This window comes from Sorex araneus, chromosome 8 (assembly GCF_027595985.1).
Source record: "Sorex araneus isolate mSorAra2 chromosome 8, mSorAra2.pri, whole genome shotgun sequence".
NCBI lineage: Eukaryota > Metazoa > Chordata > Mammalia > Eulipotyphla > Soricidae > Sorex > Sorex araneus.
In genome coordinates, this window is record NC_073309.1 from 56,010,440 (window position 1) to 56,027,285 (window position 16,846).

The following is a 16,846-nucleotide window of genomic DNA, read 5'->3' on the forward strand; positions in this document are numbered from 1 at the left end:
GGTGCACCCTGAATTAACTAACTGCTGGGATCCACCACACACTTCGCCTTAGCCCATACATTCACACTTCTGGACTCATTGCCTGCCAGTATTTGCCATCAGAAGGGTTTACATCATTGGCATTGGGCCAGGATGTAGCTTGCTATAGATCACATGCTTTGCATGTGTGATGCCCTGAAGTTGATCCCCAGCACTGGAACAAATGAACAAGCAACAGCATGACTTAGCAGTGGGAACAAATACCACAGGGAAAAGTTCTAGCAGGACTCATGCCCATGGGCAGTGCCCCCAGCCCACCCTGAGCTGCAGTGCATGCAGGCTGCCCCCAGCTCCCACGTCCAACCTGAGCATCCATCTCCACCTGGCCCAGACCCCACTGACTCTCTCTCTAGCAGAGCTGTAATGGGAAGTACAGCTCAGGAACAAGCAGCAGCACGGGACAGGGGATACTCAGGGAACCAGCCCAGGTCTCTCCTGGCTGCAGATGCTGCTTTGGCGGAGGACAAGCTCTTTGCATGGTGGGGGTTCCATGGGGACATGGGGTGCTGGGGGAGTGGGGAGAATGTACATGTCCAAGTGCTCCCCTCTGTAGTCCCCGGACTGCTACTTCCGGAGCTGAGCCACACCTCCGCACCTCTACAGAGGGGTGGCTGTGCTGTGGCCCCTCTGCTCCCACCCCAGCTACAAGATGGACATAGAGGAGCTTTTCAGAAAGTTCTTTAATAACAGAGAATCGGGGCCCCTAGCACAGTGACTCAGCTCTCAGCTGGGGTCCCCAGCCTCCAACAGCCCACCCCTGGGATCAGCTGGCACTGGTTCCCATGAGCTCAAGGGGGAATGGGGAAAGGAAACACAGGGGGGTGGGTTCTTAGGCCAAAGCTTGACAAGGGGGTACTTCTCTGTCCCTGGGTAGAGGGACGAAGGATCCTTACAGTGAGGCTCATGTCCCGTAAGCTCAAAGGCCCTCAGCTATGACCTGGTACCCTTGGGCTTTGAGGGCATCCCCAAGTCTTTTTTGGAGGATGTGCTGAGGTTCCTCCACCCTTGGGAGACAGGCAAGAGGGTGGGGTTCACTGAGGCAGGCAAATGGTTCCATCTGGGCACACCCCAGAGAACCCCCAAGACCAGAACCCTCAATGACCAGGGGCACTGTGACCCACCCCATGCCACCACTGCCCGGTGACAAGCTTCATGCACAAGGACCACCTGCAAGAACACAACCTGGACCTGGGCTGTGCATCCCCCACCTCAGTGATTCTGAGGGGGAAGGGTCCCCCAACTGGCTCAGCTTTTCATTACCAGCCGCTCCTCTGTTCCCCCAATCTCCCTTCTCCTGCTCCCTGCCTCCTGCCAGCCTAGGGGTCAACCTCTCTCTTCACCTATGAGGGCTCCCGCCCCCCCTCCCCCTGCCTGCTGGTTGCCGGGGGCGCCCCAAGACCAGGGCAGGGTCCTTGGAAGTGGGTGCGCTGGTGCTTGCGGAAGTTGGAGGAGTTGTTGAAGGCACGGCCACAGAGCGCACAGCGGAAGGGTCGCTCGCCACTGTGGATGCGCGCGTGGCCACTCAGCACTGATGACTGCGTGAAACCTTTGCCGCACACGCTGCAGTGGTAGGGTCGCTCGCCTGTGTGCACGCGCTCGTGGTCGCGCATGTCGGATGAGCGGCGGAACGGCTTGGCGCAGAAGCGGCAGGCGAAGGGCTTGCTCACCGCCGCACCCGCTGCCACGGCCCCAGCGATCTCCCGCGGGGCCCCACAGCCTACCACAGCTGGCCCGGGCCCGTGTTGGTGCTGGTGACGCAACAGCGGTGCCGGCGCCTTGAAGGAGCGCGGGCAGAGCGCGCAGTGGTAAGGCCTTTCCGCTGTGTGCAGACTGTAGTGGGTGCGCAGGCTGGCGGGGCCTGGGCAGCGGTGGCCACACACGTGGCACTGGCTTGGGTTCCCGGCCGGCCCACCACCTTCGACCCCAGCCAGGTGGCCGTGTTCGTGGAACAGCAGCTCAGACACCAGCTGGAAAGCAGCTGGACACAAGGCACAGTGAAGAGGGCCTGGCTCCGGGGGCTCGGAGACCTGCGTGGTGTCGGTCACCTTCACCACCTGGATCTCGATGAGGTCCCTCGGGGGTGTGGCCGGGCGGTCCTCATCAGGCACCAGAACCTGGGCAGGAAGTGGGGGAGAAACCAGGAGCCTGTGGACGCTGTCTCCACTGCCTCCCAGGCCTCCACTTAGGAAGCATATCTCCTAGGTGACAGGCATCCGGTGCCTCCACAGTGATGATGGTGACCATGTTTGGTGAGGGATGGGATGTGCAACGCATATGTTTGGTCGCTGAGCCACATTCCTACTCCACCCTTCCATTTCTGGATCCTATTCTTTTTTTTTTTGCTTTTTGGGTCACACCCGCAATGCACAGGGGTCACTCCTGGCTCATGCACTCAGGAATCACTCCTGGCGGTGCTCAGGGGACCATATGGGATGCTGGGATTCGAACCCGGGTCAGCCGCGTGCAAGGCAAACGCCCTACCCGCTGTGCTATCACTCCAGCCCCTGGATCCTATTATTTACCCTTGGGGGTCTCTGCCCTGACCCCATTACTACCTCTTTTGTCTCAAATAGATCATGAATTCTAACATGTCCCTCCTCCACTGAGTTACAAGCCAATCATTTCTTGCCTTCCCCAATAAAAGAAGGATACTTAAGAGACAGTCATTTCCACACCTGTTCCTTTATCACCTCCTCCCAAAGTAGCCTGGATGACCTTTGAAAATGGAAACCAGATGAAGTAATTTCCCATTGAAACCCTCCCATTTTGCCAAGTACCAATCCCCAAATTTGCTCCAAATCTTCATCCTAAATTTCATCACAACCTGACTCCTTTTTCTCTCTCTCTGACTCTAAAGCAAAAAGAAACTTCCACACAACATACGGCTCCGTCGAAATTTAGCTCTCCTCCACACTCCCATCAGCTCTCCCTTTATTCCCAACTTCTCCTCACATTAGACTGCAAGCTCTGAGAGAAAGAAAATCAATCAGAAAAGACTTGTTGAATGCCTGTCCTCAGTTTCTTTCCACTGAGTGGAAGAAAATGAGGTGCTGTTCCAAAGACACCCGAAAAGTCATTATTCTCCTTCCCCCCTCCCCGCCCCAATCACATCCTTGGCATTCAAGGAATCTTATTCAGGCCCATGCAGAATCCTCCTTTCCATCCCAGTGTGGGTGCTCATCATAACCCCACATCCTTGACTGTCAGGGTCACCTTCCCATCCTTCCATCCTAGTTCTCAACTCCGAAAATTTCTCGCTGAGGCTCCGCCCCTCAGACACAACCTGCTCGGAACTATACGAGGGCTCAGAGGATCCGCCCAACGCCAGGCCCCCCCCCTCCACCGTCACAGGCTCTCCACGCCCCGCCCCTCGGGGCCCTAAGTACCTGCCACGCCAACTCTCAAAAGCCACGCCACACCACACTCCCTGGCCTAAGGCCCACCTCCCACGTCGACACACACGACCTAGGTCCCTTCCGTGCCCGCACCAGGTCCGGCGGGTCCGGAGAGCGTGGCTCCGGGACCGCTGAGCTAGGACTCGAGGTTTCCCGGCGCTCGTCAGCCATGTTGTGCTCGGGCCCCGCCCCCGAGGCCAGCAGGCGGCACCGGGCGGGCGGGACCGGGCGCGTCCGCGCAGCCGCGCGAGCAGGCTGGGGCGGGGGCGGGGCGAGAGCCCGGGTTAGCCCTCTGGTCTGGCTCCTTAGTTCCTATTAGTCACCGAGTCCGCGAGCCTAAGCGGTGCGGGGCTGGCCATCGGCGAACCCCGCCTTTCTCCTTGCAGCCACCCTAAAGGAGCTGGTGGTCCACTATACCCGAAATCACGGTGTTCCGTTTTCATACGACAGGCTTTGTGCTCGCCTCCCCCGCTTGGCTGGTAATAATGCGGTGATGCAAAATTTACAGAGGGACCCGTGCAGTAGAACGCAACTCCAGTGCAACTGTGATTTGGCAAGAAGCTATCAATCGCTGTGACAATTAACCAAGTACCCAGAGTTCCCTTGGCATTTGAGAAATGCTCCTTTTCAGGACCGAGCTCTAAATACTCCCCCCCACCGCTTCCGTTAGCACCAAGGACAGGGATTGGTTCTTGCTGTCCGATTGTGTGTGTCACTGCACGTCTCAGAAACCCGTGTACTTTATGTATAAATTGTAGACCTCTGAAAACTCAATGAGAAAAGGATACAGAAGACTTTTGGAACGCCATTCCACTGTTTCTTGGAAGGGCAGGGCTGAAGATACCTAAAATGAAAACATTTCCAAACCTTGAATGCAACACTCCTGGAGCAAGAAAATAGTACAGCAGGTAGGGCATTTGCCTTGGCTGACCCAGGTTCCAACCTGGCACCCCAGCACCGCATATGGTCCCCTGAGATCGCTAGGAGTAATCCCACAGTGCAGAACCAGGAATAAACCCTCAGCATTACTGGGTGTGGCCCGAAAATACAAAACAAAACCGATAGAATCACTTCTGTTTACCTTCTAAGAACATGATGAGATAAGATTATACTTTCCTGGGGATAGAGCAATAGTACAGAGGGTAAAATGCTTGCCTTGGACAGGGTCAACCTGGGCTTGTTCTCAGGCACCACACATGGTTCCCGGAGCCAGATAAGAGTAATCCCTGAGCAAGAGCTAGGAGCAGAGTATCATTCCATGTGGCACCAGGAAAAACAAAAGCATTAAAGACAGGGGCTGGAGCAATAGCACAGCGAGTAGGGCGTTTGCCTTGCACGAGGCCGAGCCGGGTTCGATTCCCAGCATCCCATATGGTCCCCTGAGCACCGCCGGGAGTAATTCTTGAGTGTAAAGCCAAAAGCATTAAAGACAGATATTTGTGTGGGGCTCCTCAGACCTGTTCTACCTTAAGTGACACACATGGACAGTTTTTTATTTACAGTGTTTATTTGATCATCAATGGCAAAAAAAAACCAAACAAATAAAAACAAAAAAAGGGAGGGTTGGGAGATGGCTCAAGGGTAGAACATGCATTCTGTCTGAGGGAGACTGGAGTTCCAATGTCAGGGCAAAAGCAAGGACCCTGGAGCACTAGGCTGGGGCTTGCACCCAAATTAAAAAAAAAAGTATTTGAAATGATATGAATAACTTCACATATCCCCCCTCACAATCTATCCCAGAGATAGATCCAGCCTCTGTCCCCCCTAATCCAGCCTCCTTTCTCCCCTGAGCTTATCAGAGTTTGTATCTTCATTGTATCTTTGCCTCTTTTCCTTGGCTAAATATCTGAAATGATGTCATGTCCTACAGGCTTCATACCTTCATAAATCAGCAGTGCCACTCACTCACTTCTCTCTGGCTCCCTCTCTTTGTTTCAGGTGTTGGTTTATGCTGAAAACCATGGGCTGGGGGCAGAGTGATAGTACAGTGTGTCGGGTGCTTGTCTTGTACCCCATCACCCCAGATGATCCACCAAGAATCACCTGAAGTAATTCCTGAACACAGAGCCAGGAGTAACTCCCGAGCAAAGAAAAGAAAAGGAAAAATACATTGGCTGCTCACCCATCCACAATGCCCAGTGAAATTCTTTTTTTTAGGTATTTGGATCACACCCAGACATGCTCAGGGGACCATATGGGATGCTGGGGATTAAATCTGGGTTATCTTTGTGCAAGGCAAGCATCCTCCCCTCTCTCCTATCACTCCAGCCCCTCTCTCCTATCACTCTAGTGCTGCAGTGAAGTTCTGCATGTGATTCTGCCACACTCCGGTCATTCACCTGTCTGTTGAGCTGCATTTAGTCAGTTCCATTTTGTCCAGGGGTGGTGGTGGTTGGACCATACCTGGTAGTACACAGTAGATATTCCTGGTTTTGTGCTTAGGGGTGTCACTCACAGATATGGTTCCAGGGATTAAATCTGGCTCATTTGCATATATTATTTCTCTGGCCCTAGTTTCAGTTTTTCATAAGGAGAAATTATATTCTATAAACATGCTTACTTATGGTTCCTTGATACCCAAAGAGATATTTCTCTATGCTATAGCCTAGTATGTGAATACCACAGCCATACATGACCAATTCCTGCCATCCAGAAGGGAAAAATGTATATATATATTTATATATATATGTATGTATGCATATACATATAATTGTGCATATATATTTTATATATATTTTTGTGGTGTAAAATATGTTTTTCAGGACTAAGCCCTGAACACACCTGTGATCAAACCTGAGTTGGCCATGTGCAGGGCAAACACCCTAATTACTGTGCTATCTCTCTGGCCTCTATATAATATTTCAGTGAACATTTACATAGTACAAAAAGTAAATTGTAGGCTAGGGATGTGGCACAGGTTTAGGGCGCATGCTAGAGATCTGGCTTTGACTTCCAATGCTGCAAACAAAACAACCTTACCAAATTTTCATGTATCTATACCCAGCACTGCACTGGCCCTTCCTCTTCTCTCCCTTCTGCTGTTTCCATGAAGGGGATAACAAACACTTGGTTTCATGCTCATTGGAGGGTTAGGGTACACTCATGGCCCCGATGCCCCTACCATAGAGATGGTGGGGCTCTGTGACAGGTGCATGAATCCTGTGGATGGCCCCCAGGACAGACTTACCACCTAAACTGGCAAAGCAGGTGTCTTTAGCTCATCAGCCATCAGCCAGAACTGCAATTACAAATTTTAAAGGTCACTAGTAAAAGACTGGAGTGATAGTACAGCAGGCAGGGTGTTTACCTTGTTTTATTCCCAGGATCACCGAGAGTAATTCCTGAGTGTAAAGCCAGAAGTAACCTCTGAGCATCGCTGGGTGTGTCCCCAACCTGCAAAAAAAAAAAAAAAAAAGTCACAAATATCCCTGATATACAACCACCATCTTTAAAATAACAGACAGTGTTTTATTTGTTTTTGGGGTATTTTGGAGCAGTGCTCAGGGTTCTGGGATCACTCCTGGTCATATTCATGGTCAGCTGGACCTGCTGAGTCTTGGCCCTTCTGGCCTGGGGGCCACACAGGCCTCATGCATTGGAAAGGTGTGCCGGGGCCCCTCTGCTAGCTCCCAGAGTTGCCAGTCCTCAGGTCATGATCTGTGGAGAGCCACCATGGGACCATGCTTTGTAGCGCTCTTTGTAATCAACACCTGTGTGCTTCGAAAACAACTCCTAATAAGGAAACAGGATGTCTTGCCACGCCCATAAGCTGTGACTAACCTATCAGATGCGGACACGTGGGCATAAGCAGGCAGCGAGAGGTATATAAGGGGGGAGGTCACCTAGCTAGGGGGTTCTCCCTCATGCGTCCCTTTTTCCGCCTTACTCCACGTCCCCGTTCCTGATTTCTTCTCTAACGCATGAGAAAGTTCTCTAACGCATGAGAAAGTTCCTAAATAAATCGCAGCCAAAAGGATCTCCGAGTTTCGTGTTTCTTCGCTGGACGAAGCGGCGCGCGACAATGATCCAGACGAAGTCGACTCCTGCTGTCCACATCGCATACCTGAGGACAACATGGCCCCAACTCAGGCCTCGTGTCCCTCGGTCTGGTTAGCAAGGGGGCCATTCCTGGTTCCATTGTGTCCACTCAACCCAGTGAGAAGAGACAAGACACTCCAGCAGGAGTTAGCGCAGAGGCACCTCCCTGCTGCACCCCTACCAGAGACCACTCCGCTGACCTCATGGGATCCGGGGCACAGGCCCAGTGCTGAGGGGTTTGGGGGAGAAGACCCCAGAAGACATGTCAAGGATGAGGTTGAAGGTGGAGATTGGGGCTGCAGCTGAGGGGGGGGGGTCCAAAGAGGTGGGAACTGGGAGAATCCAGTGGCTAGATGGGTAGGAGGGAAAAGAGGCAACTGAAGGCCAGGAGAGCCACAGGGGGAAGGGGCACAGAAACAAAAGGATTGTGGGGAGGGGAACTGGCCTTGTAAGGTCTGCAGGAATGGTTGGTTGGGCTATGTAGGGATTTGGGGAATGGAGATGAGGGCTTCGGGCCGGGCATCACCAATGCAACAGTGAACCATCACCATCCATTTTCTCACATTGTAACCAGGAGTGACTGTCAGTTATTGGTCAGGGCAGTTACATTTCTAGGATGGAGACAATTTTCAGAGAGGGAGCACTGGCCTTCACTTGTGTAAGGCTCTGGTTTGATGTCCTCTACCCCCATATAAAAAAAAGGGGGGGGAGATAATCTAGGTGCTAAGGCACTTGCCTTGCATGTGGCCCAGTCTACTTTGAACCCCAGCACCACATACAGTCCCATGAGCACAACTAGATATGGCCCAAAAAATTAAAAAAAAAATTAAAAATAAGAAAGAGAAGCAAAAGGGCCAGAGAGGGTTCAATGGGCTATAGCATATGCTTTGATGCTGGCAGTCTATGAGATCTGCAGGGGGCACCTAAACACAGACCCCTGAAGGTATCCATCACATGCTCTACTTGTGCTCCATACACATCTGTTGCCCATGTATGGTGTTTTCCCCATGCTGGGGACTAAGCTCACCTGTGCAAAGCGGGACCCAGAAAGTCCTGGAATTCTTTGTGGGTTCAGTGCTGGCACCCTTGCCTGTCATTGAAGCTGTTTCCATCTGTGAGGTGGCCGCGCCCCTTACCTACCATCTCTCTACCAGACCAGACTCAGGCCTCAGTTTGCCCAGCTGGTCCATGGGAAAGTGTCATTCCCTTCCAACTCCCCTGGGCTTCGGTTTCCTCAGGTGCCCAGCGGGAGGACACAACTTTCCATTTCCCTTTCCCTTTCTAAGCCCTCGGGCTTCAGTCTGCAGTGATTGGAGGGAGAGAGTCAGGGCTATGCCACAGGATGGCAAATGTATGACCCATTTGCTCGGAGACCCCATGCCCGCCCACGGAGACATCGCCTCGCCCGTGGCACTGGGCGTGGGTCAGTCCTGTTTCTGCAGACCGCTGTCCTCTATGGCCCTTCCCAGGAGGGGCTGGCTGTCGGGGTGGGTCCTGCGCCGCCCCGCCCACGACCCCCAGCTCCTTGGCGGAACCCTCGTAGGAAGGCGCGTTTCCGCCCGGCAGTCTTTCCCAGGGACGCCGCCGCACCTCGAGCCCCCACTCCCGCGCCCCCCGCGTCCCCGGCGCCGCTGGCCCGGAGCTGCCGGAAGTCTCGGCGCCGCCGCCGCCGCCGCCGCCGGCTCTCGCGAGGGCAGGCCCGGGCCGCCCGGGACTTCGGCCCGTCGCTCCAAACCGGGAGGCCGTCGCACCGGGTACGGGGGGCGGGATGGAAGGAGGAGCCTGGCTCCGGGACGGCGGCGCGAGGGAGGGGCCGCCGGCACTGGGCAAGGCGGTGGCATCGGGTGCACCGCTGGACTTGCGGATGGCGGGGTTCCGTGCAGAAGTGGGAAGCCCGGGGTGCCGTGGGAAGGGGGCAGGAGCCATCGCAGGCGGCGGTGGGGTATCGTGCTGGCTAAGAGGGGCGGGCGGAGACCGGGCGCGTATCACAAGTGGGAATACAAAACAATGCCGGGAAGTAGATGGGGGCCGCGGGGAGCGAGATGCAGGGACCCTAGGGCTCTCCTGTGGCAGGCAGCCGGAGCGATGAGGTGACACCGACGTGGGGAGTAGGATGTGGGCACTGAGCGAAGTAGGGAACTAGGTCAGTGGGGTTCAGCCCGTGTTCTGGAGAGGGAAATAGGGGGGCTGCAGGATGCAGGGGAGCAGCGCTGGGAGGCCTGGCCGCCTCGGGAGGGGACGGGGTGGTGGCCAAACTGCGGGAATCCGTAGGATCTGACCTGAGCCGAAGGGGAGGTAGCCTGGAGCAGAGGAAGTGTTGCTCAGAGGACTCCGGACATGCCAGCGCTTTCTTCTGTGTGGGGGACATAGGCACAGAGCGGGTGACAAGCAGCGTGGAGCAAGTGGCGGGCGACCTTTAACTCCTCTCCCCTCCGCTGCCCCCCAGCTGCCGCTCCAGATGCTGCTGCTGCCGCCGCGTCCCCCCAACCCTCGGTCCTCCTCCCCAGAGGCCATGGACCCACCGCCTCCCAAGGCTCCCCCTTTCCCCAAGACGGAAGGCCCTGCCTCCACTCCTTCGGCGGCGGGACCCCGGCCTCCGCGGCTGGGCCGCCACCTGCTTATCGACGCCAACGGGGTCCCCTACACGTACACGGTGCAGCTGGAGGAGGAGCCTCGGGGCCCGCCCCAGCGCGAGGCACCCCCGGGAGAGCCTGGTCCCCGCAAGGGTTACAGCTGCCCGGAGTGTGCCCGCGTCTTTGCCAGCCCTCTGCGGCTGCAGAGCCACCGCGTGTCGCACTCAGACCTCAAGCCCTTCACGTGCGGTGCCTGCGGCAAGGCCTTCAAGCGCTCCAGTCATTTGTCGCGGCACCGCGCCACGCACCGCGCCCGCCCGCCGCACACCTGCCCGCTCTGCCCGCGCCGCTTCCAGGATGCCGCCGAGCTGGCGCAGCACGTGCGCCTGCATTAGAGTGCACCCAGGCCAGCCCGCCCTGGTTACTGCCTTATTCCGGGCCTCAGTTTCCCCGTCTAGCTACCCACAGGGAGAAACATTCCTTCCTTCCCTCTCGCCCTCTCTCCTTAGCTGTGCGATGCAGACCAGGTTCTTGTTCCTGCCTGGGTCTAGGAGACGGTCGGAACCGGGTTCCAGTGCCTCAGTGCTGTGTGCGCCTTGGAGAGCCACCCTGTCTCTCTGAGCCTAGGCTGAAGAATGACAAAAGCGTAAGGGCCGGTTCATCTCTGCCCCGCCCCTCTTCCCTTTCACTGAATAAACATTCCGCTCTCCACCTCGGGCTCTAATGTGCATCTCTGCGTCGGGGCCCGGGGTAACAGCTGCAGGTTTGGAGACCCGCGCTGATCGGACCACCTGCCCCTCGGAACCTTCACCTCGGAGCGTGTTTCTGGTCGGAGCCGTTTTTTTTTTTTTTTTTTTGCTTTTTGGGTCACACCCGGCGATGCACAGGGGTCACTCCTGGCTCTGCACTCAGGAATCTCCCCTGGCGGTGCTCAGGGGACCATATGGGATGCTGGGATTCGAACCAGGGTTGGCCGCGTGCAAGGCAAACGCCCTACCCGCTGTGCTATCGCTCCAGCCCCTCGGAGCCGTTTTTAAGTGGCCTGGGCCCTCATCTTCCTCTTTGGGGCCCTCTTTTCTCTCCCCCGTCGTCTGTCCCCTGCCCGGTGCTCATAGTTCCCCGGGGACACCTGGACGCGCCTCCGAGCTGCCACTCGCAGCGACCGGAGGTTTCCAGGGCCGGGCTGGAGTCGCCCGGACCTGGGAGGCTGCTGCACAGGGTGGGTGGGGGGCTGAGAGGTGTAGGGGGAGCACACGCTGGAGGGCGATGGGGGCCGGCGAGGCTCGAGTTAGGATACCGCTTACGCCTCGGGGAAGACAATTCTCTGGCTAGACACTCAGGACCTGACTGCCAGGGCTGCGTCAGAAGCCTGAGGACTGTCGGGTGGAATTTTGGGCTGCCCTGCGGACGATCAGAGGAAGGGTCTCCGAGGGGAACTCCCGTGGGTTTAGTGGCTGGGCTACTCTCCCTAGGAGAGACCTTCAAGTCTCCCCTAAGGACCCTGAGCCCAGATCGCAGGACTGGAAAAGGCGCCCCAGCAGGGCACACGGTGGGGGCAGGATAGCCAATAGGGCTGCGCTGCCTCCGTGCCGGAAACCGCGGGACTTTGAACCCCTCTGGATGCGGGTATTGCCGCTCCAGGCCCCAGTAAGTCCCTAGGTTGAGGCCATGGAGGTCTCGCCCCCTTGGACAAGCTGGTCCCCAGAAGCCAGACCTTCCTCTTTCATTGACTTACCCCGGAGGCCCAACCACTACCTGCTCATTGACACCCAGGGCGTCCCTTACACCGCACTGGTGGGTGCGGAGTCCCAGAGGGAACTGGGGGCCGAGGGCACTTCTGCTCAGAAAAAGTGCTATACCAGCCTGGTGTGCTCACAGGTGTTTGAGTACATGTCGTACCTGCAGCGACACAGCATCACTCACTCGGAGGTGAAGCCCTTTGCGACATCTGGGGAAAGGCATTCAAGCGGGCCAGCCACCTGGCGCGGCACCATTCCATCCACTGCGCGGGTGGGCTGGCAGAACTGGCCCAACCCCCGTTCCAGTACTCGCACTGCCTGCACCGTTTTGTGGAGCAGAATAGGCTGCAGAAGCGCATGTGTTGGAAGCACCCTTGAGCCAGGACCCGGGGTGCGCCGCGCATCTTGGCATGGGGCAGTCTGGCTCAGATACCGCCTTCGGGGCTCAGGCCCCAGAAGGAGGATGTGCCCACGGACTCCCCTTTTTCCACAGCCGACCAAACCGTGACTTCAGGGGTAGTCGTGAGGTGGGGGGCCAGGACAAGACACACCCTCTTCCTGAGGAATCCAGCCTGACACCCGTGTCCCCTAAATAGGGTTGACATTGAGCACTCACCTCAGCTTGCTGGAGGCGAGCTGTTTAGCCCTTTTGCACACTGCATGCTGTTCTGAACAGTGCTTCAAAACCCGCTTCCAATCACTGGGACACCCCGCACACATGCTGGACCCTCCCTCGGGAGACAGGCGCAGACACCTCTGCCCTGTTCAGAGCACAGACTTAATTTCTGTTCCTAAATTTCTGGCTACAAAGCTAGATTTAATTCTGGGCCCATGAACCTGGAGTTTGAAAATGCGGATTCACATGGCGGGAGGCTGGGTGGGCGGGCACTGTTTTCTGCAGGATGCTGGGCAGAGGCATACTGCAGGCTCAATAAACACCTGCTTCCCAAGGAGGTGTCCGTTCCTGTGGCTCTTTTGTGTCTCCACAGGCCATGCAACACTCTAGTGCATAAGACCACTGGCCCTTTACAAGTGGGTTCTTGTGGCTGAGTGACCTGGGAAGAGCGGGGTGGTGTCTAGAAGGCCCCATTTTCTGGGACGTTACGTTACACCTGCCCCCAGAAAACAGGGATACAGTTTGCTGAGATGCACGCGAGGGGATGAAAGAACTAAGCTAGCCACTGCAAGGTTTCACTTAGCAGATCCCCTGGCGGTCTCCCGCACTCAGCTTTACCAGGAGCGGTGGGACTCACTACCCCCCCATCCCGAGCGGCGCGCTTCTGGCGTGGAAATTTCGTGATGCTCCCTGCTTGGGCGTCGGGGGAGGGCGGGGAGGGGAGAGCTGCAAGGGGCCATCGCGCAAGTGCGGCCCCAGCCTCCACCGCAGACAGCGAGTTCGGACTCTTGGAGGCAGCGCTCAGGACCCGCCGGCCTGGTGCCGGCGTTCTAGCCTCAGTCTGCTCGGCCCTGATCCTCGCCCTGCCGGCCGCCCTGGCTGCTGGCTCTTTCCTCCACTCTCCAAGACTCTTTTCAGACGCTCCCCGGCGCCGAGCAAAGGCGGCGCTGCCACCGCTGTAGCCTGGGCGAGATTTTGCGCGCGGGTGGGTGAGCGCGCGGCCCGGGCCTCTCAGATCCTGGGCGCCCGCGGGGAGACAAGAGGGTAGCCGTGTCTGCACCTGCGGCCTGGCGCATCTCCCGCAGGGGCCATCGCCAGCTTCACTCCCCTTCCCACCCAGAACAAAAGGCGGGGGCGGGGGACGCATCTTCACGCGTGACCTTCCTCCGTACTGCGCACGCGCCCACCCCCTCATTTCCGCCCCCCTCCCCCGACACGGGGAGGGGCCCTGCTCGCCCACGAGTGCGGGAGAGGGCACCGGCGGGGGCGGGGAGGCGCAGCACGTGGGCCAAACCCCCCACCCCATGCTGAGAAGTTAGGCGTCACCCTGTCCTTTTTGGGCTGGCTGAGAGGGGACCCCCTCATAAGGGTCTATCCCTCGCGGGGAGCCCGGGTGTCAGGACCAGCCCCCCCCATTCCCGAGCAGTCACGGAGACGCCCAGCAGTGGCTGCTCTTTCTGTCCAGGACCCCCGAAGTGCTCCCTGCCTGGGGTCCCCCGAGGCCACACCATGAATGACCGAAACAGCCGGAGGTCAAGTGAGGAAACAGATCCCCCCTCCAGTGCCTGCCTGGGGTGGGGGGCGACTGTGCACTGCCCTGGGTGACCCCTGGTTTCTCGTCTCCAGTGAAGAAGGACTATGAGGCCTTGGAGATCTCCATCCCGTTCGACGAGACACCCCACCTAGACCCACAGATCTTTTACAGCCTGAGCCCCTCTCGGGGAAACTTCGAGGGTGAGTGGGGGATGAGGGGAGGGTCAGGGGCTGCAGGCGTGGGGACTCACCAGGGCCTCCCTGTACGTACTGTCCTTAGAGCCCCAGGAGCCCACATCCCCCACAGTGGCTCTGATGAATGGGGTGCGTGCACAGCTGCACATGGCCCTGGAGAGGAACTCCTGGTTGCAGAAGCGCATCGAGGACCTGGAGGAGGAGCGGGACTTCCTGCGCTGCCAGCTGGACAAGTTCATCTCCTCTGCCCGCATGGATGCAGGTGAGCAGCTCGTCTGACTCTAGCCCACCTTCTCTGCCAGGGGCTGGAGCCTACTACCCTTGTGTGTGAAGCCTCTATGTCCAGGTCTGGGCTGCGGGGATAACTGCTGCCGTCCTCCACGCTAATGAGGGCCTCTCTGCTGCCCCAGCAGCCACCTGCACCCACCATTCCTGTGTGTTCTGGCCTTCACCTTATTCCGGTCTCTTCCCCATTTCTGCAGAGGACCACTGCAGGGTGAAGCCGGGCCCTCGGCGGACCGAGGGGGACAACCGTGGCGGAGCTGTGGCTGAGGCCTCGGACCCTGAATCTGCTGCCTCCTCGCTCAGCGGTGCGTCAGAGGATGCTGGCACTGGCGACAGGAAACGGCTCAAGCAGAAGAACAGCGCGGGCCGCCGGCGGTTTGGGAAGCCCAAAGCCCGGGAGAGGCAGCGGGGTGAGCGAAGGGAGGGCGGGATGGGACGGTGCCCTTGCTCCAACCCCCGCCTGTGATCCGGTGTCACCTTCCCAGCATGACTACCCCTGCCCCGAGCCTCAGTTTCCCCATCAGTAACATGGTGGAACTGGGAGCTCTTTCCCAGCCTTTCTCGGCTCTCCTCCCTACCATCACGGACTCAGCCTGTCTCGGGACCCGCCTGGTGGCCCAGTCCTTTTATCAGCCCTACTCTGCGGTTCCTCCTCCCCCCTTCCCCCCGGCCCTGCAGTGAAGGATGCAGATGGAGTCCTCTGTCGCTATAAGAAGATCCTGGGCACTTTCCAGAAGCTGAAGAGCATGTCTCGGGCCTTCGAGCACCACCGCGTAGACCGCAACACGGTGGCGCTCACCACGCCCATCGCCGAGCTGCTCATTGTGGCCCCAGAGAAGCTGGCGGAGGTGGGTGAGTTCGATCCCTCCAAGGAGCGCCTGCTCGAGTACTCGCGCCGCTGCTTCCTGGCGCTGGATGACGAGACACTCAAGAAGGTGCAGGCCCTCAAGAAGAGCAAGCTGCTGCTGCCCATCACCTATCGCTTCAAGCGGTGATCTCCCGGGCCGCCCCACCAGCCCCCGCCTCAGCCCAGGGGCCCGTTCTGCCCTCCCCCAGACACTGCCCCTCGCACGTCCCCACGCACATTGCGGACTCTCCAGGGTTGGGGCGCGTCTCATGATCTGTTCAGCCCGTGGGGCGGCTGGCCGGCCCCACCTGCAGCTCCCCTCCCGCATTCTGGGCCCGCCTCCGAGTTCCCATGAGAGAGTTATTCAGAGTTTAAATTAAAGAGAGACGATAAAATTTGAAGTAAGCTAGGCCTTGGTCTCTTCGTGGGAAGGGGCGGCCGTTGCCACGGCGACGGGGCGCTAGGGGTTTCAGGCATACGTCGGCCAGGAGGGGAAGGGGAGACTGGGATGACAGGGTGTAATTCGCCTCCTGGAGGAAACGGGGTGGCGGGAGCAGAAGCAGTTGTGCCCCGCGGACTACGGGCCGCTACCCCACGAGCCATCTGAAGTGGACCTACGGCGGTGGGAAGTGGCCGGCTGGGAGAAGGGGGCATTTCCAGGCGCCGCAGCCTGGAAGCGATAAAGTTAGAGGAGCCGACTCACGGATGTGGCCGCCAAGCCGCCTACTGCGCCTGCGCGGAGAGCGACGCGTGCGCGCTTACGCAGTTGTCACGGCAACCAGGAGGGGGCGCCCTCGCTTAACGGCTGGGAATTATGTACCTTTCACCGTAGGAAGGGAAAGTCTTGCGCACGCGCCCTGGGGGCCTTGTAACCCGTCGGACCAACCTCCACGCAGGCGCAAAACCCGGTCTCGCGCCCCGCCGCTTCCTTCCTGCGCAGGCGCACAAAAACGCGCTGGCAACCTCCGCAGCAGCCGCGCGCACCCTTCACCTCGCTCTCTACTTTTGACTCGCGCAACTTCCTTGCGCCTTCTGCGAGATCGGTCTTTCTTTCCCCCCGCCCCGCTCTCCCTAGCGGGGGGGCCAGGTGCCGAGAGCCGGGATCCCGCCCTTTCCCCGTATCCCTTCCCCTGACCCACCTCGCCTTCGTCCTCCCTCCCTTTACGGTGCCCGAAGCCGGAAGGAGCCGAAGCACCCGACGGAAAAAGCCGAGGCAGTCCTCGCGAGGGAGACTTTTCCGAAGCGCTGGCGGAAGGAGCCGAAGTTGTGCCAGAGGGGAGGAGTGAGTGAGTGGCGTGTCCGAAAAGAGCCGAAGTCTGGAATCACGCTTAATCTCCGGCACGGCCCGAGGGCGAGTGCCGGAAACCTCCGGAAAGGCGGAAGTCCGGGACGGTTAGGATTGTCGGAAGTGGCCTACTGCTTGCACCGAGACGGTGAAGCCAGGGAAAATCTGCGGAAGCGACTACAAGCAGGGACGGTTTGCATTGTCGGAAAAAGCCGAAAAGCCGAACCTGTGGTTGGGAGGGAAGGGGCTGGGCTCAGAAGAAGGCGAGAACATACGGAAGCACCCGAACTTTGAGGCGCTC

At 58.2% G+C, this 16,846-nt stretch overlaps 3 protein-coding genes across 7 annotated transcripts; 2 read left to right on the forward strand and 1 right to left on the reverse strand.

Moving 5' to 3' along the window:
* Positions 1 to 568: 568 nt before the first annotated feature.
* ZNF784 (zinc finger protein 784) lies at positions 569 to 7,453 on the reverse strand. 2 transcript variants are annotated; one of them, XM_055145012.1, is made up of 3 exons: positions 6,742 to 6,909; positions 3,528 to 4,278; positions 569 to 2,153 (listed from the first exon to the last, which is right to left on the reverse strand). In XM_055145012.1, exons 2-3 carry the CDS (start codon positions 3,603 to 3,605, stop codon positions 1,380 to 1,382), a joined length of 852 nt encoding a protein of 283 aa, XP_055000987.1. In that variant the 5' UTR covers positions 3,606 to 4,278; positions 6,742 to 6,909; the 3' UTR covers positions 569 to 1,379. The 2 variants fall into 2 exon arrangements, 1 of the variants encoding a protein (XP_055000987.1); XR_008631207.1 differs by having other exon boundaries at positions 2,018 to 2,153; positions 3,426 to 4,278; positions 6,742 to 7,453.
* A 1,595-nt stretch (positions 7,454 to 9,048) lies between these two features.
* On the forward strand, positions 9,049 to 10,756 carry LOC101554251 (zinc finger protein 580). Of its 3 annotated transcripts, none has more exons than XM_004616931.2 (2): positions 9,049 to 9,226; positions 9,919 to 10,756. In XM_004616931.2, exon 2 carries the CDS (start codon positions 9,931 to 9,933, stop codon positions 10,438 to 10,440), a length of 510 nt encoding a protein of 169 aa, XP_004616988.1. In that variant the 5' UTR covers positions 9,049 to 9,226; positions 9,919 to 9,930; the 3' UTR covers positions 10,441 to 10,756. The 3 variants fall into 3 exon arrangements, with proteins under 3 accessions (XP_004616988.1, XP_055001776.1, XP_055001777.1); XM_055145801.1 differs by lacking the exon at positions 9,049 to 9,226 and adding an exon at positions 9,273 to 9,414; XM_055145802.1 differs by lacking the exon at positions 9,049 to 9,226 and adding an exon at positions 9,445 to 9,615.
* A 2,644-nt stretch (positions 10,757 to 13,400) lies between these two features.
* On the forward strand, positions 13,401 to 15,661 carry CCDC106 (coiled-coil domain containing 106). 2 transcript variants are annotated; one of them, XM_055145587.1, is made up of 5 exons: positions 13,401 to 13,932; positions 14,027 to 14,134; positions 14,214 to 14,390; positions 14,611 to 14,823; positions 15,092 to 15,661. In XM_055145587.1, the coding sequence occupies exons 1-5, from the start codon at positions 13,914 to 13,916 to the stop codon at positions 15,406 to 15,408; spliced, it is 834 nt and encodes a 277-aa protein (XP_055001562.1). In that variant the 5' UTR covers positions 13,401 to 13,913; the 3' UTR covers positions 15,409 to 15,661. The 2 variants fall into 2 exon arrangements, with proteins under 2 accessions (XP_055001562.1, XP_004616989.1); XM_004616932.2 differs by having other exon boundaries at positions 13,402 to 13,937.
* Positions 15,662 to 16,846: the final 1,185 nt, after the last annotated feature.